Source organism: Perca flavescens, chromosome 15 (genome assembly GCF_004354835.1).
Source record: "Perca flavescens isolate YP-PL-M2 chromosome 15, PFLA_1.0, whole genome shotgun sequence".
Taxonomy (NCBI): Eukaryota; Metazoa; Chordata; class Actinopteri; order Perciformes; family Percidae; genus Perca; species Perca flavescens.
The window spans coordinates 452,787-480,286 of record NC_041345.1 but is presented as its reverse complement, the minus strand read 5'-3'; the positions used below and the strand labels follow the sequence as shown (position 1 = coordinate 480,286).

The 27,500-nt window shown below is 41.9% G+C and overlaps 1 protein-coding gene across 1 annotated transcript; it reads right to left on the bottom strand.

Annotated features, from left to right (window-relative positions):
- Window positions 1-6,702: 6,702 nt before the first annotated feature.
- Window positions 6,703-26,494, bottom strand: LOC114569255 (myc-associated zinc finger protein-like). The gene is made up of 7 exons (XM_028599069.1): window positions 25,508-26,494; window positions 24,743-24,893; window positions 19,711-20,133; window positions 17,830-18,076; window positions 14,772-14,835; window positions 12,592-12,763; window positions 6,703-7,052 (listed from the first exon to the last, which is right to left on the bottom strand). Exons 1-7 carry the CDS (start codon window positions 25,538-25,540, stop codon window positions 6,703-6,705), a joined length of 1,440 nt encoding a protein of 479 aa, XP_028454870.1. The 5' UTR covers window positions 25,541-26,494.
- Between the last annotated feature and the right edge of the window lie 1,006 nt (window positions 26,495-27,500).

Genomic DNA, 27,500 nt, shown 5'->3' with positions numbered 1-27,500 from the left:
AGTCAGAGCTGGAAGTACCCGGATACTCTGCTGTAAACAATGCTAACGATGCTAACGGGTTAGCTTCAGTCAGAGCTGGAAGTACTCGGATACTTTGCTGCAGTACTGATACCACACTGTAAAAATACTCCGTTAGTGTAAATGTATGTATATAGTTAAAGTATTAAAAGTATTAAAAATGTCCCCTGTGGCTGTATAAAATAAAACGATTAAAAGGGAATTAAAAATATGAAAAATAAATCAAAATATTTAAAAATAAACTGCAATTCTTAAAAAATAAATTAAAAAAGATTAAAAAAATAATTAAACATTTAGAATTTGAATCGAAATAATTAAAAATTAATAAAAATGATTTCAAATAAATTAAAAATAAATTTCAAAAATGAATTAAGATGAAGATGAAGAAATAATGTACGTATAAACTGTTATATATCATTAGATTATTATTATTAATGCATTTAATACTGTTGGAGTTTTGAACTACTAACTAATTCATCTTATTTCTCCACAGGTGGAAGAAGCACTCTGATCTTTTACAGTATAGAAATACTCTTTTGCAGGTAAAAGTCCTGACCTTAGTGGTCCCCTAATACTGTATCTGAAGTCTCTTTTATATAGACCTTAGTGGTCCCCTAATACTGTATCTGAAGTCTCTTTTATATAGACCTTAGTGGTCCCCTAATACTGTATCTGAAGTCTCTTTTATATAGACCTTAGTGGTCCCCTAATACTGTATCTGAAGTCTCTTTTATATAGACCTTAGTGGTCCCCTAATACTGTATCTGAAGTCTCTTTTATATAGACCTTAGTGGTCCCCTAATACTGGATCCCAAATTCAGACTTGGTGCAGAATTACAGCCACTAGAGCCAGTCCCACAATGAGCTTTCCTTAGGATGTGCCATTTCTGTGTCTGTAACTATTACGGAGAAGATTCCTGATTGGTCCATCTGAGCTTTCATTTTCTCAAAGGCAGAGCAGGATAGCCAGGGCTCGGTTTACACCTATCACCATTTCTAGCCACTGGGGGACCATAGGCAGGCTGGGGGAACTCATATTAATGTTAAAAAACCTCATAAAGTGACCTTTTAACACCTTTAAAGTACCAAAAGAAAAAGTCCTCATTCTGCATACCAATCTATACCATATTATGGTATTCTAATTATTGATGCATTCCTGTGTTCATCACTTTACGGTTACGGTTAGTCCAGAACGCAGCAGCTCGACTTTTAACCAGGACCAAAAAGCATGACCACATTACACCCGTCTTGGCCTCACTCCTCTGGCTTCCTGTAGAGCCCTCCTCAACGGTTGTGATTGGTGTAGAGCCCTCATCAACGGTTGTGATTGGTGTAGAGCCCTCCTTAATGGTTGTGATTGGTGTAGAGCCCTCCTCAACGGTTGTGATTGGTGTAGAGCCCTCCTCAACAGTTGTGATTGGTGTAGAGCCCTCCTCAACAGTTGTGATTGGTGTAGAGCCCTCCTCAACGGCTGTGATTGGTGTAGAGCCCTCCTCAACGGTTGTGATTGGTGTAGAGCCCTCCTAAATATTTATATATATTTAGGCTCACAATAAATTTTGTCCCACCTAATTTTGTATATTTTTTTCGATGATTTTGTCACTTTTTCTGACATTTTTTTAGACAATTTTATTGGTTTTTCAGAGTTTTTTTCCACTTTTTTTTTTCATCAGTTTTGTCGCTTTTTTCTATGATGTCTCAGGAATCTTTTTGCCATCTTTTTGGGGGCTTTATGAGGCTTTTCTTCTCCTATCCCAGAATGCACGTGTGGTGTAGCCAGACCTTCCTCCGCAGCTCTGTGGAGACAGATCTAGCTATGTCGCAGACACTCATGAAGATCACTTCCACTTGAATCCACTCATGCATTTGACTGCTTTTTATTACAGTAGTAACGAGGCGCTATGCACTATGCATCAAGTACAATCAGCCACAGAAAATGTGTCACCAAGGTATACTTACTAATTACAATTTACCTGTTTTTAAGAATTACAAATCAGCATCCAGAGACAGAGCAAAGACCATATGAAGCAGAGAAGTTATGCACATTCAACGTTCATGGAAAAACATACACAAACAGCTATTAGTTTAGTGTATATATACACGATGGCCCATCTGAAACTACTTGGGATGTAACGATGCATCGTGAATCAGCTGAGAATGGACTTAAATGATGAAAGATATGAACCGGTTGAGATAAAAACTGAATTTTGATGCAGTTCTAGAGTATAATCTCCGTTAGATTTAAGTCTGACTTTAGATGTCACTACGCCTTCTTAGTATATTTATTTGAAGAGATTCTTTTCTATTTATTTACTTATTTTTTTGATATTTTGATGTGGAATTTGTTTTAGAAATCAAATTAATTATTTTTGTTATTAAACCCTCTGAGGTCTGAGACACAGAGGATTTTGGCAGCTCTCATATTTTTGTCATTTCAACAAATGTGAGCAGTATTATTTCTATTCAGCACAAGTTCAGCTACAACAGAGCTGGAAGAAGTATTCAGATCCTTTATTTAAGTAAAAGTACTAATACCACTAGATTACAGCAGTAAAAGTACTAATACCACTCTGTACAAATAGTGTGTTACAGTTAAAGTTACTCAGTTAAAGTATCATCAGGAGAATGTAGTTAAAGTATTAAAACACACACACACACACACACACACACACACACACACACACACACACACACACACACACACACACACACACACACACACACACACACACACACACACTCCAAGTCTGTTTCACTATCTTTGTGGGGACTTGTCATTGACATAATGCATTCCCTAGCCACTTACCCTAACCTTAACCATCACAACTAAATGCCTAACCTTAACCCTTACCCTAACCTTAACCATCACAACTAAATGCCTAACCTTAACCCTTACCCTCACCCTAATCATAACTTAATTCTAATCCTAATCCTAAAACCAAGTCTTAACCCTCAAACAGCCCTTTAAACTCGTGGGGACCAGCATTTTGGTCCCCACGAGGCTGTGCAGACCCCACAAGTATACTGTAGTCCCCGGTTTTTGGACCCCACAAATATAGTAAAACAGACACACACACACACACACACACACACACACACACACACACACACAGTGTGTGATCAGTTATATGCAAATAGCCTAAAAGGGTGAGTTTAAGAAGAGCTGTGAAATGGTGAATGGCGTGGTGAGTGGAGGGTACCGTTACATCCCTAGAAACATCCCTGCTCTGAAGAACCGGACCAACTGGACACGGTTCAGTAAGAAGTTAGACTCATCTAAGTCGTGTTATGTCTTTAGGTCGATAAACTCTGACATCATGGAATAGAAATGATCTAAAAACATCCAACGGCGTTACAAAGTCAGGACACGCTGGGACTACGACATGATAGCAAATAGAAAGAGCTAACCGCTAACCACAGGAATCAGAACACACACACAGAGGTCTCCTTATGGTCTGTCCTGGACCTGGACTGGTCCCAAAGGGTCTCTGGTCCAGCCAGTCTGTCCTGGACCTGGACTGGTCTGTCCTGGACCTGGACTGGTCCCAAAGGGTCTCTGGTGCAGCCAGTCTGTCCTGGACCTGGATTGGTCCCAAAGGGTCTCTGGTCCAGCCAGTCTGTCCTGGAACTGGACTGGTCTGTGCTGGACCTGGACTGGTCCCAAAGGGTCTCTGGTCCAGCCAGTCTGTCCTGGACCTGGACTGGTCTGTCCTGGACCTGGACTGGTCCCAAAGGGTCTCTCAGAGTTCGTGGCAGGTCAGCAGTTTGACGCCGCCAATGGAGCGGGAAGTAAAAAGGTCAGAAACATCCGTGAAACAACGCTGGGGGAGGACAGACAGCCCCCCCCCCCCGGCTGGGGAGGACAGACAGCCCCCCCTCGGCTGGGGAGGACAGACAGGCCCCCCCCCCCGGTCTATGTCCACTTCTGCCAGTCGGCAAAGACTCTGCAGGAACAAACAGAACCACTTTATTAACAGGTCTCATTAAAATAGTTTAGGCTTTAATGGCATAGAGGGGCGTAGTTTGAAGGTTGCGTGTGTGTGTGTGTGTGTGTATATTTATATATATATATACAGTTCAGGCCAAAAGTTTGGACACACCTTCTCAATCAATGTGTTTCCTTTTTATTTTCATGACTATTTACATTGTAGATTCTCACTGAAGGCATCAAAACTATGAATGAACACATATGGAATTATGTACTTAACAAAAAAGTGTGAAATAACTGAAAACATGTCTTATATTTTAGATTCTTCAAAGTAGCCACCCTTTGCTTTTTTATTAATAAGGGAAATAATTCCACTAATGAACCCTGACAAAGCACACCTGTGAAGGTAAAACCATTTCAGGTGACTACCTCATGAAGCTCATTGAGAGAACACCAAGGGTTTGCAGAGTTATCAAAAAAAGCAAAGGGTGGCTACTTTGAAGAATCTAAAAAATAAGACATGTTTTCAGTTATTTCACACTTTTTTGTTAAGTACATAATTCCATATGTGTTCATTCATAGTTTTGATGCCTTCAGTGAGAATATACAATGTATATATATACATACATATATATATATATATATATATATATATATACATATATATATATATATATATATATATATATATATATATATATATATATATATATATATATATATATATATGTATGTATGTATATATATATATATATATATATATATATATATATATATATATATATATATATATATATATATATATATATATATATATATATATATATATATATATATATATATATATATATATATATATATATATATATATATATATATATATATATATATATATATATATATATATATATATATATGTATATATATATGTGTGTGTATATATGTGTGTGTGTGTGTGTGTGTGTGTGTGTGTGTGTGTGTGTGGTAGAGTGAGTGAGAGAGTGATGGTGATTATCTTCAGAGTGAGTAGTGACTGTAGAGCAGGGGTCGGCAACCTTAGGCACCTTAGGGACCTTAACCAAGGGCACGCTGGCAATATGTGTGCAAGAGAGTGATTGATGTGTTGAAATCTAGTAGTGAAGTAAAGGAGCTAGGTGTGGTTTGGGCTTAATGTGAAAATAACCAATCAGAGCGTCATCTCACATTCCCTTTAAGAGCAGGCTTGTTCCATGGCAGATTGCTATTATAACGGTGGATTTGCCTGGTGCACGCCAACCGGAGCTGTCTGAGATGTGGCAAAGTAATAAATTAGGGATGCTCCGAACTCAGAGTTTTGGTTCGGAATTCGGCAGAACTTTGGGCTTTTTGACGGAGTTCGGGTACTGCCGAACGTCAGAATTTTTTTCGACCGAACCGAACGGTACCAAAGAGAAGTAACGAGAGGCGAAGCTCGAGAAAAAGAGACGAACGTTGTGTTGAGTTTCTGCTCTGGCCAAAGAGTATAGAAGTAACGAGAGGAGAAACTCAACAGAACGTTCCATTGCAAACAAAACTGACACGCACCCATGTTGGACTGAACCATCTGGTTACTTCACATAGATATATACATGTATCTATCTATGTATATATCTATGGTTACTATGTAATGTGGTCGACGTAATGACGTAGTTGGAGCTAGCTATGCAGTAGCAACCTAGCAACGGCAGCAGGCTGTGAGGAAGTGGACATGGATCTGGTGATCAGAACTAGTTGTTGTTTGGCAGAACTTTCAGTCTAAAGAAGACCATTCAAGTCCAGCTACATGTTCAATCTGCTCAATGCTGATTGGTCTGGTGGTGGCGAGGACCCTAAACTATACACAACATGGCCTCTGTTACAACATCTGGTCTGAAACATCTGGAAGAATACGAGTTGTTCATGAAGGAATCTCCAGACAGCAGCCAGAATGGTACAGCAAAGGAAGGCCAGTCCCTGATAAGAACTGGTGTTAACCAGACGGAGCCTGTCCCGGCTGTCAGCTGTTCTTTCGGTAAATGAGTCCTCCTACAGCGGGACCGAACGGCCGGCTGCTGCTCGTTAGCTAACGGTAGCTTTCTAATTCCACTTGTTCCAGGGTCTCGGGGCAGCAACTGTAAAAGCCTGATCACCCCCACCGTTTATACCTTGACCTCGGCACTTCTAAAACTCGCTGATTTGAAGAACGCAATGACCGGTTGTGCTCCCGCAAAGTTAAAAATCCTCCGGGCCAGGCCGTTTAAGGCCTTGAAAACAAACAATAAAATCTTAAAATCTATTCTGAGACACAAAGGGAGAAATGTATTCTGTGGAGAACGGGGGTGATGTGTGCATGTCTAGATGTATTTGTTAAAAAGCGAGCAGCAGCATTTTGCACCAGTTGAAGCATTTTCTTTTTTACTTTTTGATTTATTTTCCGAAATGACTGATATTAGGCACCTGTACCTGTGTGCAAAATATGACTGTCATCAGATTTTCAGAAGAAAAAATGTATATTTATATAATTATATAAATATATATATATAAAAAAATGACCATATCGGCCGATATTATATCGGCGGCCGATATATCTTGCACCACTAACATTGCTGATCTGCTTGTTGCATTTTCGGAGTTAAATGGAGAAGGAGGTGATAACAGACGAATGGTTCACCCACCTGATTGGATGCTGCCTCTCTGGTTCTCTCGTCCTCGTTGTCCCCTCCCCCCCCCCCCCCCCCCCCCCCCACCCCCCCAGCCTGCTAGCTGTGAGCCTGGGGGGCGATACCGGAGCAGTCCGTGACCAGCAGTCCCACGGTGCTGGCGCTGGACACGGTGACAGCCACGCTGGTGGTTCCCACGGGGCCGGCCACGCTGGTCTGGTCCCCGCCGGGGTCCCCCGGGCCCACGCCGGGGTCCCCCTGGCCCCCGTGGGTGCCCATGTGGCCCTGGAGCTGCGTGACCGTCTTGCACTGCACCCCGCACAGCTGGCAGAGCAGCACCCCCCCGGCCCCCGTCCCGCCAAAGCCCCCCCGAGCCCCGCCACTCTCCTTCCACTCCTGGCCGTGGTGCTTCTGGGCGTGGACGCGCAGGTAGGTCAGCGTGGTGAAGCCTGGAAGACACACAAACACTTCCTCTGTATATATACAGTACACACACACACACATATATATATATATATATATATATATACATATATACACACACATATACATACAGGCCAAAAGTTTGGACCCACCTTCTCATTCAATGCGTTTCCTTTTTATTTTCATGACTATTTACATTGTAGATTCTCACTGAAGGCATCAAAACTATGAATGAACACATATGGAATTATGTACTTAACAAAAAAGTGTGAAATAACTGAAAACATGTCTTATATTTTAGATTCTTCAAAGTAGCCACCCTTTGCTTTTTTATTAATAAGGGAAATAATTCCACTAATGAACCCTGACAAAGCACACCTGTGAAGGTAAAACCATTTCAGGTGACTACCTCATGAAGCTCATTGAGAGAACACCAAGGGTTTGCAGAGTTATCAAAAAAAGCAAAGGGTGGCTACTTTGAAGAATCTAAAATATAAGACATGTTTTCAGTTATTTCACACTTTTTTGTTAAGTACATAATTCCATATGTGTTCATTCATAGTTTTGATGCCTTCAGTGAGAATCTACAATGTAAATAGTCATGAAAATAAATTAACACATTGAATGAGAAGGTGTGTCCAAACTTTTGGCCTGTACTGTATATGGATATATAAATTCTTTTAAATAAGCCTCTTCTATTACAGAAATATTGTGACACACTATAAATGAAAGCAGGGCTCCAATTAATCAAATTATTATCGCGATTTTGACACCTAACAATCACAACAACAATGTTGTAGTGAAAACAATTATTTAGCACAAAGGTTGTTGCAGGTAAACTCTTCTTTAGTCTCATGTGGTGTTGGGCTCCCATGGTAACAGGTTAGACTCGGCTCAGAAAACTCGTGCAGCTAGAAATAGGACTGGCGCCTGTTCTTCAAGCCACACCCCAGCGTGTTGGAAGAGTTTCCAGACATAATAGAATAGGAAAAGATGTTTATATGTCATTTAGACACAAATACATGCAGTCCCATGTCGAAGTGTCCTTGGGCAAGACACTGAACCCCGAGTTGCCCCCGATGCTGCTCCATCAGAGGGTAAATATGTGTGAATGATTATCGGATGAGCAGGTGGCATCTTGCATGGCGTGAATGTGTGTGAATGGTTCCTGTACTATGTAAAAGCTAGTTGAGACTAGAAAAGTGCTCTATAAAAAATCCTCTATCCAAAACAGTCCATATAAATGTAATTTAAAACAATAATAATAATTATCGATTTTGTAATATGTCACCTGTCAATCCAGAAGGAAATATTCTGGAGTCTATTCTGTCATCAATACTGCTGATGTTGTCTTTGCTGTAATCAGATCAGTATATATTTATTTTCATGGGAAACATCCATGTGTCCAGACAAGGCTAGCAGCAAAGCGAAACGAAACAAAGCACCGAAATCAACGTTGCTATTCGGTCTGGTAGATACCGGCTGTTTAGGCACCGGTGCCGTGTTATCCCTGGGTCTTGGTACCCAACCCTAGGCGGAAACTTGGCAAAAGATATTAGTTTTAAACCAAAACATAGTAGTGTAGATGGAGTCTTACAGCTAGAAACAGCTGTGGTTGAATGAGTCAAACCTGCAGCACCAGTTTGAGTCTCTTCCTGGGACTAGAATAAAATAGAATTCCTTTTATCGTCACTATACATATGTACAACGAGATTAAAAGAAACTCCTTTTCCAACATGTACGTAAAATTAAATATAACAACAAGAAAAAGGGCGGTAAGGTAAACTTATAAAACTATAAATATGGTTTTATATACAGTGCGATACTGTAGGAATATATTTGGTGAGAATAAAGGTTTTAGAGTTTGTGAGCCGACCTTGTCGTCTCTGCTTCTCTGGGTTATGAGAGGCCATCTGGTTTTTAAAGTGATGAGACATTATAAAGGGAGTGTGGGATATTGGCACCCGGGGGAATGATTGGGAATTGAGAAAGGTCTCCTCTGACCGGGGGGAGGCACAGACGACAATGGAGAAGTGTTTTGAAAGCGCGAGAAGTGTAGCATGGAGTATGAAAGTGACCTCAGCTCTCACGCAACTCCCTAAGTCTGCAGAAGATTAAGAACACACAGGTATTCAAATCCAACAGTAACAGCTTGTCTCTTTTGACCTGAGAATGGGAGAAGCCGAGGTAACGTTTTCATACATTGTGCCACATGTGTTAGGAGCCAGCTGGAGCCAGAAGATCTGGACTGGATCCAAACTGATGACAGCACCACCAGAAGATGGGACAGAAATGGATAAAAAAATGAGGGTTTGAGTTAGCCGGCATCAAACGCTGGACGGGACTCTGTCTGTTTGCTAGGAGAGAGATAGACTTGTACTGTAGTATCTGATCAGTGTACACGTAATTGTAGATTGCCATATCATTCTTCAGTAAATTTTTGATATAACTTATCTAAAGTGAATCCTGTGTCTTGATTTGATTCTGGTCTACCATTTAAACGAACACTTACAGGGTGTAGTGACCATAGAACTGGAGTCAGGATTAAGTCTGTTTAGTTGGGCCAGATCAGAACCGGTCAACGGTCATATTTTCAACCTTTAATATGCAAGTGTGGGTTATTGCACATTATTGAATATTGGCCAGTGGGGAATATTAGCCAGCGGTGAATATTAGCCAGTGGTGAATATTAGCCAGTGGTGAATATTAGCCAGTGGTGAATATTGGCCAGTGGTGAATATTAGCCAGTGGTGAATATTAGCCAGTGGTGAATATTAGCCAGTGGTGAATATTAGCCAGTGGTGAATATTGGCCAGTGGTGAATATTGGCCAGTGGTGAATATTGGCCAGTGGTGAATATTGGCCAGTGGTGAATATTAGCCAGTGGTGAATATTAGCCAGTGGTGAATATTGGCCAGTGGTGAATATTAGCCAGTGGTGAATATTAGCCAGTGGTGAATATTGGCCAGTGGTGAATATTAGCCAGTGGTGAATATTAGCCAGTGGTGAATATTGGCCAGTGGTGAATATTGGCCAGTGGTGAATATTAGCCAGTGGTGAATATTAGCCAGTGGTGAATATTGGCCAGTGGTGAATATTGGCCAGTGGTGAATATTGGCCAGTGGTGAATATTGGCCAGTGGTGAATATTAGCCAGTGGTGAATATTGGCCAGTGGTGAATATTGGCCGGTGGTGAATATTGGCCAGTGGTGAATATTAGCCAGTGGTGAATATTGGCCGGTGGTGAATATTGGCCAGTGGTGAATATTGGCCAGTGGTGAATATTAGCCAGTGGTGAATATTAGCCAGTGGTGAATATTAGCCAGTGGTGAATATTAGCCAGTGGTGAATATTAACCAGTGGTGAATATTAACCAGTGGTGAATATTAGCCAGTGGTGAATATTAGCCAGTGGTGAATATTGGCCAGTGGTGAATATTAGCCAGTGGTGGATATTGGCCAGTGGTGAATATTAGCCAGTGGTGAATATTGGCCAGTGGTGAATATTGGCCAGTGGTGAATATTAGCCAGTGGTGAATATTGGCCAGTGGTGAATATTGGCCAGTGGTGAATATTAGCCAGTGGTGAATATTGGCCAGTGGTGAATATTGGCCAGTGGTGGATATTAGCCAGTGGTGGATATTAGCCAGTGGTGAATATTGGCCAGTGGTGAATATTAGCCAGTGGTGGATATTAGCCAGTGGTGAATATTGGCCAGTGGTGAATATTAGCCAGTGGTGGATATTGGCCAGTGGTGAATATTAGCCAGTGGTGAATATTGGCCAGTGGTGAATATTGGCCAGTGGTGAATATTGGCCAGTGGTGAATATTAGCCAGTGGTGAATATTGGCCAGTGGTGAATATTAGCCAGTGGTGAATATTGGCCAGTGGTGGATATTAGCCAGTGGTGGATATTGGCCAGTGGTGGATATTGGCCAGTGGTGGATATTAGCCAGTGGTGGATATTGGCCAGTGGTGAATATTGGCCAGTGGTGAATATTAGCCAGTGGTGAATATTAGCCAGTGGTGGATATTGGCCAGTGGTGAATATTAGCCAGTGGTGAACATTAGCCAGTGGTGGATATTGGCCAGTGGTGAACATTAGCCAGTGGTGGATATTAGCCAGTGGTGAATATTAGCCAGTGGTGAATATTAGCCAGTGGTGAATATTGGCCAGTGGTGAATATTGGCCAGTGGTGGATATTAGCCAGTGGTGAATATTGGCCAGTGGTGAATATTAGCCAGTGGTGAATATTGGCCAGTGGTGAATATTAGCCAGTGGTGAATATTGGCCAGTGGTGAATATTAGCCAGTGGTGAATATTAGCCAGTGGTGAATATTGGCCAGTGGTGGATATTAGCCAGTGGTGGATATTAGCCAGTGGTGGATATTGGCCAGTGGTGGATATTAGCCAGTGGTGGATATTAGCCAGTGGTGGATATTGGCCAGTGGTGGATATTAGCCAGTGGTGGATATTGGCCAGTGGTGAATATTGGCCAGTGGTGAATATTAGCCAGTGGTGAATATTAGCCAGTGGTGGATATTGGCCAGTGGTGAATATTAGCCAGTGGTGAATATTGGCCAGTGGTGAATATTGGCCAGTGGTGAATATTAGCCAGTGGTGAATATTGGCCAGTGGTGGATATTGGCCAGTGGTGAATATTAGCCAGTGGTGAATATTGGCCAGTGGTGGATATTGGCCAGTGGTGAATATTAGCCAGTGGTGAATATTGGCCAGTGGTGAATATTAGCCAGTGGTGAATATTAGCCAGTGGTGAATATTGGCCAGTGGTGAATATTGGCCAGTGGTGAATATTAGCCAGTGGTGAATATTGGCCAGTGGTGAATATTAGCCAGTGGTGGATATTAGCCAGTGGTGGATATTGGCCAGTGGTGAATATTGGCCAGTGGTGGATATTAGCCAGTGGTGAATATTAGCCAGTGGTGGATATTGGCCAGTGGTGAATATTGGCCAGTGGTGGATATTGGCCAGTGGTGAATATTGGCCAGTGGTGAATATTAGCCAGTGGTGAATATTGGCCAGTGGTGGATATTGGCCAGTGGTGAATATTAGCCAGTGGTGAATATTGGCCAGTGGTGAATATTGGCCAGTGGTGAATATTAGCCAGTGGTGGATATTAGCCAGTGGTGAATATTAGCCAGTGGTGAATATTAGCCAGTGGTGAATATTAGCCAGTGGTGGATATTGGCCAGTGGTGAATATTAGCCAGTGGTGAATATTAGCCAGTGGTGAATATTGGCCAGTGGTGAATATTGGCCAGTGGTGAATATTAGCCAGTGGTGGATATTAGCCAGTGGTGAATATTAGCCAGTGGTGAATATTAGCCAGTGGTGAATATTAGCCAGTGGTGAATATTAGCCAGTGGTGAATATTAGCCAGTGGTGAATATTAGCCAGTGGTGAATATTAGCCAGTGGTGAATATTAGCCAGTGGTGAATATTAGCCAGTGGTGAATATTAGCCAGTGGTGAATATTAGCCAGTGGTGAATATTAGCCAGTGGTGAATATTAGCCAGTGGTGAATATTAGCCAGTGGTGGCCTTACTGCGGTTGCAGAGGTGGCAGGCGTGGTGCTGCGACTGGTTGTGGACCCTCATGTGGTCCGTGATGTACGCGGCTGACAGCAACTTCCCACAGATGTGACACGGCACCTTCTCCTCGTGGCGGACCAGGTGGGCGCGCAGACGGTCCCGCGTGGCGAACGCCGACGTGCACGTCTGGGGGGAGACAAGGACACGTGCACAGATACAGTACATTACATGACATGTCATTTAGCTGACGCTTTTATTCAAAAAGACTTACAATTAAGTGCTTTCAACTGTGGAGGTTCAATCTCCAGACAACAAGTAGTAAGAGCCAGAACATTAGCTTTAAATAAGCTAAGCTACACAGAGATCCGAGGTGTAGTCGGAAGAGATGTGTTTTTAGCCTTCGGCAGAAGATGTGGAGGCTTTCAGCCAGATACATGCTAGTGAGAGTCAAACACGTGCACAGATACATGTTAGTGAGAGTCAAACACGTGCACAGATACATGCTAGTGAGAGTCAAACACGTGCACAGATACATGCTAGTGAGAGTCAAACACGCACAGATACATGTTAGTGAGAGTCAAACAGATACATGCTAGTGAGAGTCAAACACGTGCACAGATACATGCTAGTGAGAGTCAAACACGTGCACAGATACATGCTAGTGAGAGTCAAACACGTGCACAGATACATGCTAGTGAGAGTCAAACACGTGCACAGATACATGTTAGTGAGAGTCAAACACGTGCACAGATACATGCTAGTGAGAGTCAAACACGTGCACAGATACATGTTAGTGAGAGTCAAACACGTGCACAGATACACATGCTAGTGAGAGTCAAACACACAGATACATGCTAGTGAGAGTCAAACACGTGCACAGATACATGCTAGTGAGAGTCAAACACGTGCACAGATACATGTTAGTGAGAGTCAAACACGTGCACAGATACATGCTAGTGAGAGTCAAACACGTGCACAGATACATGCTAGTGAGAGTCAAACACATGCTAGTGAGAGTCAAACACGTGCACAGATACATGCTAGTGAGAGTCAAACACGTGCACAGATACATGCTAGTGAGAGTCAAACACGTGCACAGATACATGCTAGTGAGAGTCAAACACGTGCACAGATACATGCTAGTGAGAGTCAAACACGTGCACAGATACATGCTAGTGAGAGTCAAACACGTGCACAGATACATGCTAGTGAGAGTCAAACACGTGCACAGATACATGCTAGTGAGAGTCAAACACGTGCACAGATACATGCTAGTGAGAGTCAAACACGTGCACAGATACATGCTAGTGAGAGTCAAACACGTGCACAGATACATGTTAGTGAGAGTCAAACACGCACAGATACATGCTAGTGAGAGTCAAACACAGATACACAGATAAACATGCTAGTGAGAGTCAAACACGTGCACAGATACATGCTAGTGAGAGTCAAACACGTGCACAGATACATGCTAGTGAGAGTCAAACACGTAGTGATACATGCTAGTGAGAGTCAAACACGTGCACAGATACATGCTAGTGAGAGTCAAACACGTGCACAGATACATGTTAGTGAGAGTCAAACATGCACAGATACATGTTAGTGAGAGTCAAACACGTGCACAGATACATGTTAGTGAGAGTCAAACACGTGCACAGATACATGCTAGTGAGAGTCAAACACGTGCACAGATACATGCTAGTGAGAGTCAAACACGTGCACAGATACATGCTAGTGAAAGCAGCAGGAGACAAACCAGAGGCACTCTGGATCTAATCCATCTTTGTAGTAACTTTCTACTCATACTCCTCTACATCTCAGAGGTACATGTACAGGTACAGGTATTTTAGATTATTCAAAGTAGCCACCCTTTGCTTTTTTATTAATAAGGGAAATAATTCCACTAATGAACCCTGACAAAGCACACCTGTGAAGGTAAAACCATTTCAGGTGACTACCTCATGAAGCTCATTGAGAGAACACCAAGGGTTTGCAGAGTTATCAAAAAAAGCAAAGGGTGGCTACTTTGAGGAATCTAAAATATAAGACATGTTTTCAGTTATTTCACACTTTTTTGTTAAGTACATAATTCCATATGTGTTCATTCATAGTTTTGATGCCTTCAGTGAGAAGGTGTGTCCAAACGTTTGGCCTGTACTGTAGGTTGACTCCAGTGAACAGATGAGGAGGTTACCGTGCACTTGAAGGGTCTCTCGGTGGAGTGCACCTGTCGGACGTGGCTGTTCAGGTGGTCCGGGCTGAAAGACAACACAAGACATCCTGGTGTTACCACCTACCAGATATTTCATCTCCACACACAGCCGTAACATTAATGAGCAGGTGCTGAGGAGGAGAAGAATGAAGAGAACAACAGACACACAGAGTTATGGCTGCAAATTCACTGCAAGAGGTCTGATTGGATGCAGAGTAATGAGGTCCAACCCCTCCCTCTCCCTCCATCTTGCTCCATCACTGGTCTCCATGTTGTAGACCTGGTCTAGGTTTTAATGTTACTGTCTGTGTCTCGGGCTAACTCCCGCTGGAGCATCATTGGGACAAATATCGATGAAGAAAGTCTCATCAAATCCTCCTTCATCAGACCTGGTTCTGATTCAGGACCACATATGGAGGTGGTCTACATCTGACCTGGGTCTGATTCAGGACCACATATGGAGGTGGTCTACATCTGACCTGGGTCTGATTCAGGACCACATATGGAAGTGGTCTACATCTGACCTGGGTCTGATTCAGGACCACATATGGAGGTGGTCTACATCTGACCTGGGTCTGATTCAGGACCACATATGGAGTTGGTCTACATCTGACCTGGGTCTGATTCAGGACCACATATGGAGTTGGTCTACATCTGAACTGGGTCTGATTCAGGACCACATATGGAAGTGGTCTACATCTGACCTGGGTCTGATTCAGGACCACATATGGAGTTGGTCTACATCTGACCTGGGTCTGATTCAGGACCACATATGGAAGTGGTCTACATCTGACCTGGGTCTGATTCAGGACCACATATGGAGTTGGTCTACATCTGACCTGGGTCTGATTCAGGACCACATATGGAAGTGGTCTACATCTGACCTGGGTCTGATTCAGGACCACATATGGAGTTGGTCTAAATCTGATTTGAGTGTTCACACTACTTCTGAAGAAGTCTGACCTACTCACATGGCCCCTTTAGCCTGCAGTCTGAACGTAGCCTATATGGGCGCGCGCTCTACCAGGTGAGCTAACCGGGCGCCCATAGTTTTACATTTTTAAGACTTTTTAACACATAACATAACATAACATGTCATTAAGCTGACCCTTTTATCCAAAGCGACTTCTAATTAAGTGCTTTCAACCTTCCAACGTTACCTGACTTTAATACTCCAATAACAAAATGAATAAAATATTAGACGCATGTAGAGCTCTTATGTTATGGAACTATAAATACATAATAAAGTAGATTGAAACATTTAATTTCGCAACGTTACGGCATTTATTTATTCCTACATCCACAAAAGGACAATGACAAAATGTGAGACCTTTGTAAACAATATTTAATAATATTTAAAGGTGCCCTGCCACACAAAGACGTTTTTACTTGTATTTATTGAAATCTGTTAGCTCCATATGTGTTTGTGTTATATGTTGTGAATGTGAAAATGAACTGCTACCTACTGAGCTCATTACTATTCATGAGCTCGCCCGGTTCCGACCAGTGGGGTAAGCCTATCCCGTAACCCGAACCTCCTTTTTGTTGCTACCTAGCCATCACCTCCCGTTAGCATCCCATTGACTCCCATTCATTCTGACGTCACTTTGACAGAGAATAACTTCACATCTGAAGCGTTTAAAGACTCTATTTCTCCGATGTTTATTTCTAAAGAAACACGACAATGTATAAAAGGCTCCATTACCTTGTAGCTCACGTTATGGCTCCGTAGCAGACGCTTTTATAACAATAGGCTAACGATTGGGTCATAACCACGAGACTTACTGTCACACAGTAGAGGAATTACCGTATAGTACAGGAGAAGCTCACAGGCAGTTTGGACTTCCATTATCTGTTTAGGTTTAATTAGTAATGTTAACTAGCATGTTAGTGATCAGTAATTACTAATGTTAACTAGCATGTTAGTGATCAGTAATTACTAATGTTAACTAGCATGTTAGTGATCAGTAATTAGTAATGTTAACTAGCATGTTAGTGATCAATAATTACTAATGTTAACTAGCATGTTAGTGATCAGTAATTAGTAATGTTAACTAGCATGTTAGTGATCAATAATTACTAATGTTAACTAGCATGTTAGTGATCAGTAATTACTAATGTTAACTAGCATGTTAGTGATCAGTAATTACTAGTGATCAGTAATTACTAATGTTAACTAGCATGTTAGTGATCAGTAATTACTAATGTTAACTAGCATGTTAGTGATCAGTAATTACTAATGTTAACTAGCATGTTAGTGATCAGTAATTACTAGTGATCAGTAATTACTAATGTTAACTAGCATGTTAGTGATCAGTAATTACTAATGTTAACTAGCATGTTAGTGATCAGTAATTACTAATGTTAACTAGCATGTTAGTGATCAGTAATTAGCCTGTGTCTATGTTATCTCCTTACATATACCTACACTCTCCGTCTCTGTGAGATTGGGAATGATTGAGATTTCTCTCTCACAGCTACCAGAAGACTTCACACTTTCAGACACGTTGCTCACGTCACATCTACGTCTTCAAGCTCAGTTGGAGGCTGCTCAGTAACACTCAGCCAGCACCGGGAAACAGACTTCTGATATCCTCCACTGGTCTCAGACCAGAGACACGGGGTCTGCTGGTCCAGTTTATATATGTCAATGGTTGCGCTGGGTAAAGGATGCTGACAGCCAGGCTCTCATTGGCTAGGTGTTAGCCAATCAGAGTCAAGCAGCTTAGCTCGTTGAATATTAATGAGAACTGGCAAAAATGGAGCTGAGTCTTCCTGCAGGCTTTCTATACCGCGCTAGAATGGCTTGAAACAAGGTAACCAAGTTACAGAGTCCATGGTAGACCTTCAGACATCACCACAAAGTCATGAAGTACATGTAGCAGGGCACCTTTAAGGAATTTAGAAAATTGCATTTTTAGTAATGAATAGTTTTAACTAGTAGTTTTTAGTGGTCAGAACAGCTTATGGATCTGAAAAAGCGCTACAGAAATAGAAACAAAGCTGTGATTACGATGTGCGATCTGATGCGAGTCTGTACCGAGAGAAGGCCTTGGCGCAGTGCGGACAGACGTAGGGTTTCTCCACGGCGCCCTGGTGCGAGCGGACGTGGTAGCTCATCCGGTCTTTCCTCTTGAAGCGCTGCTGGCAGACGGGGCACGAGTAGGGCTTCTCGTCCGAGTGGGACAGGCGGTGGCGGTTCAGGTGGTAGACGTCTCTGAAGGCCTTCCCGCACGCCTCGCAGGCATGGTTCTTCCTCACCTGGGTGGGGGTGGGGGTGGGGGGTTCTGGGGAGCAGCAGCAGAGAAGTTATCAAGATTGAGAAAGACAGAGTCCCTGAATAATAATAATACATAATACATGATGCATTTTATTTATCAGAGCCTTTCATAGCAGTCAAGGACAGCTTACAGTTAAAACTAGCAGAAACAGTTTAAAACCCCTAACCCTAACCCCCTAACCCTAACCCCCTAACCCTAACCCCCTAACCCCCTAACCCTAATCCCTAACAGCATTCAACTAAAATGATTATGGACCTTCATCACAGCAGACATGTTGACTTGTCCTAGCAGGAACAGCTGATGTTAATAACCTTAACGATGGCCCAGTTCCATCTAGTGTCCCAGGAAGATATTTCAGTGAGTCAGCATGAACAATACCAGGACCTCTCCTAAGTGGAATGCAGCCATCAGTAATGGTTTAATACCAGGGTCTCTCCTAAGTGGAATGCAGCCATCAGTAATGGTTTAATACCAGGGTCTCTCCTAAGTGGAATGCAGCCATCAGTAATGGTTTAATACCAGGGTCTCTCCTAAGTGGAATGCAGCCATCAGTAATGGTTTAATACCAGGGTCTCTCCTAAGTGGAATGCAGCCATCAGTAATGGTTTAATACCAGGACCTCTCCTAAGTGGAATGCAGCCATCAGTAATGGTTTAATACCAGGGTCTCTCCTAAGTGGAATGCAGCCATCAGTAATGGTTTAATACCAGGGTCTCTCCTAAGTGGAATGCAGCCATCAGTAATGGTTTAATACCAGGACCTCTCCTAAGTGGAATGCAGCCATCAGTAATGGTTTAATACCAGGGTCTCTCCTAAGTGGAATGCAGCCATCAGTAATGGTTTAATACCAGGGTCTCTCCTAAGTGGAATGCAGCCATCAGTAATGGTTTAATACCAGGACCTCTCCTAAGTGGAATGCAGCCATCAGTAATGGTCTGAACACACCTGAGCTGGTCCTACTATGACATGTCAACATGTCTGCCGTGAAAAAGGTCTGTTGCAGAGACAAAGCTTCCATCTGGACCGCAGGCCACAACTTATCCAGAAAACAAACCGCACTTTAAAAATGTAACTATTATTATTTTTTAGTGCTGCCTTTTATATTCAATTCTATGTTCAATTTGTTCAATAAAATAAAGTAGGAAATTATTTCCTTTCATTAGTTATGAACAAGCAGTTTGTTGTATTTTAGCAGAAAACTGAACGCAGCAGAACTGAGAACATATCTGTTTATTTATCACAGTTAATACTGTTATCGCGGTATTTAACAACGTTATTTGCATATTTCCCTCATATCCTTCAGCCCTAGTTTACACACAACCTCCAAAACTTTCACCCATCATACAGTCCCTCCAAAAACACCTGATTATGCGATTGCATAATTCAACGAATAATCAGCCAAAGTCTGCATATTTATGGGGGGAGTGTTACATTTTTTCAGATATGCCGCACTATTGCAAGTTCCCGCAATTTCATCGCATAAAACTGCATAAATATCATATATAACATATTCCATCACATTTTTTAAGAAAACATGCCGCATAATCAAAGACTTTTGCCTCAACAATCACAAAAAAACTCAGCATTTTTCTGGAAGGACTGATCATAAAAAAATATTCAGATTGGGTTAAATTTTCTGCCTTTTTTGGCCTCCGTAAAAACATGTGGAGGTGTTTCCGGTGTCCAGGACCCACCTGCTCCATGGAGCCCACAACAACAACAGCTGCCTGGATGGGCTGAGGCGGCGCAGCCATGGTTACGGTCGCCGGGGCGATGGACACAGACGCCGCCTGGCTCTCCTGGCTGGCGTGCTGGGGGTCTGTGGCGTTGGGGGGCAGCGAGGGAGGCGCTGGCTGCAGGGGCAGCGTGAGCTGGAGGAGGGACAGAGGCACCTTCTCCCCCGCCCCCCCTCCCGGAGTCCTCCTTCTCCCGCGCCGCCCGGTCCTTCATGCGGACGCCCGTGTGCACCGACTGGTGCCGCCGCAGGTTGTAGCTGTTCTTGAACTCCTTGTTGCAGGTGGAGCAGACGTGGGCCGGCCGGCTCGGCCTGGCCACAGCTCGGACTAACAGACACAGCACAGAGCTCCTATTAATATTCATATTAATCACTGTGTTTGGGTGGCACCTTTATGAACAATATTAAACACATACAATCAAGACCTTAATATTACCCTAGTCAGTAACTCCAGACATAGCACAGAGCTCGTATTAATATTAATATTAATCACTGTGTTTGGATGGCACCTTTATGAACAATATTAAACACATACAATCAAGACCTTAATATTACCCTAGTCAGTAACTCCAGACATAGCACAGAGCTGGTATTAATATTAATCAGACATAGCACAGAGCTCGTATTAATATTCATATTAATCACTGTGTTTGGGTGGCACCTTTATGAACAATATTAACCCCTTGATGCCTGAAGTTATTCACAATTATATAAACAAAATATTATGTGTGTTTCTGGCTCCAAGCTGATGCTAAATTAAGTTGAGATTGTTAATTTGTCTATAGCATATGGAATAGATATAAATTTAGGTATGATGCAAATTAGCGACAACAGGCATTATGGTAAAATTCTTTACAAAATGGTAAAATTAATAAAACACATAGTAGATTTCATTCATGTCACAAAGTTGTTCTTCTAAACTGTAATTGACAAATACATGGATCTTGACAACGGCAAGAAAGAAAACACTCTCCTACTCCCTAACATTGACAGTAGTTTCTTTAGGGGTAGGGGTAGGGTTAGGTGTAGGGGTAGGGGTAGGGTTAATTTCGCTTCCGTGAACCGGATGTATCTCCCACTCCGACCGGTCCTACGAGAAACCAGTGCATGCAAAAGGTTCCTAGGTATGTATCGCATGTAAACAAACCGGCATAGGGGGGAACACACACGCTATCTCGCCTGCAGTCAGAATGGAAGGGTTTGATGCAAATTAGCGACAGTCGGCGTTAAGGGGTTAAACACATACAATCAAGACCTAAATATTACCCTAGTCAGTCCCTCCAGACATAGCACAGAGCTCGTATTAATATTAATCAGACACAGCACAGAGCTGGTATTAATATTCATATTAATCACTGTTTGACTACCAGACACAGCACAGAGCTGGTATTAATATTAATCACTTTGTTTGGATGGCACCTTTAAAAACAATAGCAAACACATACAATCAAGACCTAAATATTACCCTAGTAGCAGAGTTTCTCAAATGGGGGTACATGTACCCCTAGGGGTACTTTGGAGGACTGCAGGGGGTACGTGACATTTTTTGCAAACTGTTTTTCAGTTCCAAGGCTGGAGTTCAGTGTGCCGATGTGCTGCAATTGGCACACTGACTATTATCCCCCATACTTATTCCGCCACTTTTTTGTCCCGCTAGTAGTCACGGTGTGTTACCAACACATGCACACAAACTACATCAAAATGTGTGTAATGCTCGGGAATGGTGCGCTATGTGTTTTCAAAGAGATTTACCGCTCGGTTTTCCCGAAATCGGCAAAAAAAACGCCGCAAAATTTCCCATAGACTTTAATGGGAAATCTTCGTGAAATCGCTTAACATAGCTCAAAACGACCCCTTTTGGGGCCATACTGTATCGCCATACTTTAATGTAGAAAAATAATTAAAAGTTTAAACCAAAGACGAGACTTTGGCGTTTATTGGTCTGAATGGGCATGCTGATATCAAGCACGGTTTCTACCAAATCACAGTTTACGTATCGTCCAGTTTTCAGACCGGTTCAGATGTTCCAGTGTGTGTGTATGTGGCCGGAATGTGGAGAGTTAGAGGGGAGGACAGAGGGGGGAGCTGCAGTACGATTCTCTGAAATCTTTCCAAACAAATTGCTCTCTCTCCTACAGTTTTCACTCTTCATCCATCATGGTTGGTCACAATGTAGGAAATGTTGTGCCGGTGGCAGACATGTGACTATGGAATCCACCGGACTTAAGCTTTTGGCTCTGTTCATACCAACTGACAATAGAAACAATGAAAACAAATATCTGGAAGGACTGGAAGGTTCCCTGTTTGTTACCTGCTCTGTGTCGCATATATTTGACACCACAAACATAAAAACCACATTAATGCGTTCGCCAGACTTTTATCTTTCTTGTGATGATCGGTTTTTGAATTACAGACAAACTTAAGAGGTATAATTATCATTAAATGGACATGTTTGACCCATGGAAGATACTGTCTACCCCTCCCTCCTCTACTCCCTTATTGTGGAAATCACCATAGCAACAAGTTCTGACACTCACACACCTCCTATCATGGAGACTCTTTACTGTAGGCCATGTTGTCCTCTCTTTACAGGACATGTCAAACAGCAGATTTACTGTTAGCCAGTGTTATTCACATGTGTACCGAGTAGTAGGCACACTGTCAAAATTTCTTGCAGAATTTTCTAGTTACTTCTACTGTTTATGTCCCTGTTTTTGAAGGTTTTGTGTCGCTTGTTTTGACCTATTCTTGCCTTACTTCCTTCTTTCTACCGTCTTTTCCCAAGGTTTTGTTAAAAAAAAAAAAAAATAAAAAAAAAAAAAATAATATATATATATATATATATATATATATTATATAATATATATATATATATATGCATTTGAATGTTGCAGTTGTTTAGTAAATCTATCGCTGACATCGCTGTATTGTTCCTCTTTATATATAGACTTCATTTCTTTTTCTACCAAAAACTATTCACGCTGGTTAGGGGGTACATGATTAAAAAACTGTTTAAAGGGGGTACATTATTGAAATAATCTTGAGAACCAGTGCTGTAGTCAGTCCCTCCAAAAAAATGTGATTATGCATAATCGCATTTTTTCAAATACGCCGCACTTTCGCCGCATAAATTTCTGATTTCCGCGCAAAATATGCGTGGCTTTCATGATTTCATAATCCCTGCATTTTCGTTGCAAAAAAGTCCCGTAATATATCTTAACAGAAAGTTGAAACATTTTGCGTTTACTTCACACAAGAGCAGCCATTTTCCCCTGTTGGGGGCGTGAACATCATCAAATTTTTTTTCTCTTTTTCATCAAACTGCAATTTTTGCAAGTTCCCGCAAATTCATCGCATAAAATTGCATAAATATCATATAGAGCATATTCCACTGCATTTTTTAAGAAAACGTGCCGAAAAATCAAGGATTTTTGCCCACAACAAATCACAAAAAAACTCCACATTTTCTGGAAGGACTGGTAGTAGCAGCAGAGTTTCTGCAGGTTTCAACAAGTCAAATTGAAGACTTTTTTTGTGTAGGATTATTTTTTGTGTATTTTTAGGCCTTTATTGACAGGACAGCTGAAGAAATAAAGAACAGAGGGGGGGGAAACGACATGCAGCAAAGGGCCGCAGGTCGGAGTCGAGGATGTAAACCCCTAAACATGGGCGCACACTCTACCAACGGAGCTATCCGGGCGCCCTGCTACCTGTCTTTGGTCAGAGTCGAGTTGTGTTCAGCTGTGACGTCTGGTTGTGTCTACGCACACTGACAGCACACGAGCAAAAGTCCGATACCTGTCCACACATACTGCCAATAAAGCTGATTCTGAGATTTTAAATCAATAATCAATGCATTCTCATTTGATTCCATCTGACTGATTTTATTGCTGATCATTAAACTGCCTTTCCGTGCTGATGTTTGAAATGCTCCGTGTAAATAAAGCAGCCTCAGTAACGTGTGCTGAAGAGTATTCCCAGAGCTGGAATGTAACTGAGTACATGTACTCCAGTACTGTACTTTAGTCCACATGTTGAGGTACTTTACTTGAGTCTTTTCTTTTCATGCCACTTTCTACTTCTACTCCGCTACATTCATCTGTTACAGCTTTAGTTACCAGTTATTTTAGTTACTAATTACTTTAGTAACTAGTTACTTTAGTAACTAGTAACTCTCGGGTCCAGAAATATGGTTTCTTTCAACCAAAATGCCCCAAAATAACCTGGATGCATGCAGGTATGTGGTATGGGTTCCTACAACATATGTATCCATGTTGTTCTCAGGGAAAAGTAATGATTACTTCCACTGAATTGTGGGTGTTTTATTCAAATTCATAGCCATGTTGAAATGTTTTAAAACTCTCTCTGGACTAAACTTGGACATGAACCAGCCTCAACATGCTCTGATATGAACTAATAGTCAAAATAGTTCATAATTTCTGTTTATTTTTACTCAAAAATTAGGTATAATGTCATTTAAAATTAGGTAAATTGATCAGAAATATAAAATAGTTTTTTTAAAAAGTGAGAAAAAAAAGTTATTTTTCAATTTTGACCCAGAAGGAGAAGTTCATGTTGGACGGGAAGACACCACACGACTGTTTGGATCGTTTACACGTTCTACAATATTTTAATACTTTAACCACATTCTGCTGAAGACGCTGACAGACGGTAGCAGAAGGGACCACAACGGAAACAAGCCTCGGGGCTTTATTCTCTTATCCTGACTTGGTTTTGTTTTTAATGTTTGGTGCATAGTTGTATCCTATTTTATAAAATCAATCAATCAATAGCTGAAGGAACGTGTTCTCTGCAGGACTTTAACATGAACCAGAGTATTATTACAGTGTGGTATCAGTACTTTAACTGCAGTAATCTGATTACTTCCTCCACCGCTGAATGCCACAACAAGCGTCCCGTGGGAGTCTGTGTCTCACCGGGTGGCGGCTCCTCGCTGAGGGCGGCCGTGTCGACGGTGGACGGAGGCGAGGCCATGTGGTCGGCCGGAGGACTCGGAGCCGAGCCGCTGAGCTCCGGGAGCAGGTCTGACTGGAGGGGGGTCTCGGCCTGGCTCGGGGTCGATGGGGTCTAACAACACAGGGAACAGGAACGCCGTTATTAAAGGTCCCATATTAGGAAAAAATCACTTTTTCTGCTGATTTGGGGTGTTCTTTTGTGTCTCTGGTGCTTCCACACACATACAAACTTTAAAATAAATCCCTCCATGGTGTTCTAAGTGAGATCTGGTCTCTGAATGTCCCGCCTTCAGTCTCCTGGTGAGCTGGTCAACATCGGCTCGGACTGTGACGTCACAGTCCGAAATGAGCTGGCTAACCACATATACATATACATATATATATATATATATATATATATATATATATATATATATATATATATATATATATATATATATAAATAATATACACAGAATTACTCCTGCATAAGAATCAAGAGGCTGAATGCCACAATCACAGATTTTAAGCTTTCAGAAAACATCATATCTTTGTCCAAAGAATCTATCTAATATGTATCCTGATAAATCTCGTGATTTACAACCCAACCTGCCAGCTGGGGACCCAAAAGCCAGCTTCACCCTGACCCCTCTGTGACCCCCCCAATCCTCCTCCCATTTCCCCCTCCTCCTCCCCCCAAAAAAACACTCAAAGCACCAAGCAGCCTCAGCATGAATTAAGACTTACCTGAAAGAGGAAATTGCTCCAGGAGGTATCCATCCTGAACAGCTGAGCGCCCCGGGAGCAAAGAGGGGAGAGGGGAGGGAGGAGGGGGCCGGAGCCCAGGACCGAGCGCTCCTACAGCTGAATCGGAGGCCTGGATCTCTCCCCTACCTGCCTGGCTTAACTAATGCAACATATAGAATGGCAGCGGACGATATTTAGCTTAAATCGGCTAACACTTATTAGTAATTCGGCTGATAATTATGAATTTATATGGCAATCTGTTGGCGTTAAACAGGCACTAAGATGCTTCTTGTAAAATGCGACACAATGGTTATCATGCTTCCTTTAATGGTGCATTTTAATATAATTTGCTTATGTCTACTGGAATAAAATTTGGTGAATTGCATGCAAAATAGAGATTATTGTATACTGAAGATGAGAAGGATGTATGGCTAATCATAGCAGCTGTTAGCAAGTGTCATTTATTTTTTTTGCGATAGCTCCGGAAAAAGGCCGCGGCGTCGGGTCCCAAGCCTCGGCGTTGCGTACAGCTCGTCCCCTAACTAGAGCGCTCCTGCTCGGCTGCGGTCCATGGCTCCGCCTCGGTGTTTCAATCGACGGGGTAACATCTTTCTCTTTTTTTCAAACTCGCTCTCCCTCTCTCTCGCCCTCCCTCCCTCTCTGTCTTTCTTCCTTTTCTTTTTTTATCTCTCCTTCACCCCCTCTGTCCCTCTCCGCTTTAAAGGGAAAGGATTTTGTGCATGCACCCTCCTCGCGGACCCCGTCTCGTCTCGTCTCGTGCCGTCCCTCTCGCCCCCGCCCGCCGCCGCTGCTGCACGGTAGGCCGACACATAATGAAATCCGAAATGTATTCTGTCCGTTAATTCCTCTACGTCGAATTAAAACAACAACCACGGTGCTTCGTCGTAAACAACCGCGGCCCGGTCCCCGGGACGTCTCCGAGCTAAAACAAGGCTTTGCCTTCGAGCATCTTAAAGGTAACGATGCGCGCAGGTGCAACAGCTGGATACTAACCCGACGTTCCTTCTCGAGTGGGTTACACCAATATCCATTCAAAAAAAGTAACATTTAATGCACACTTGCTTTAAATTCATAACAATAACCATAAACACGGTCAATGATATTTCTCCATTCAGTAAGTACCATTCATAAATTCGGTGTACCTCCAATACACCCAGAAGTATTTTATTACTAGGAATGTAAAAAATAAAACCTTTGTGTTCTGTTCTGTCTCTTTTCGTTTGTATTTCAGTTCCTGTAAGGATGCGCGAAAGTGCAAAAGGTTACACCAAACTCCACTGAAAAAAAACTAAACTTTAATGCACGGTGTCTAAATTCATATTAATAACCACAATAAGCACAGCCAATGATATTTGTACATTAAGTAAGTAGTCATTAAGTAATTCGGCATGCCCAAAATATTTCATATATGGCATTAACCTGTTATTTTATATTATTGTCTTGTGTAGCTCCTTGCTCAATGTTGTATATCTTTTATACCGTTTTAAAATTGTATAACATTTCATTATCTGCAATTTTATTTTTGTCTTGTTAAGCGCTTTGTACCTTTATTTTGAAAATGCTATATAAATAAAGTGTGTTTTGATTATAAATATTACTGCTTGTATGTACAATATGTGTGCACATCCATAATGAGAGAATCCAGTCTCTGTGTAAAATAACATGTGGACTTTACATCTTCAAATCAATTGATTCCACATATACAATGTTTTTAAAAAGCGCAGTGATCTTTTGCTATTTGAATATTTGAATAATTTTCAGACAAGCAGAGGAACAAGGAAATGAAAGCATCTTTTAAACATTCTCTGAGCCATGAAACACGTTACCTAGCTGCTATTCACATCTGCATATAAGGCTGGAAGTAAAAAAAAAAGAAGCAAAAATCTGTTTTTTAATCATCTTTATTACATTTTTTTTACAGTAAACTCAAACGAAATATCCCTCAAATACTATAAGTAATACACCTGATGTC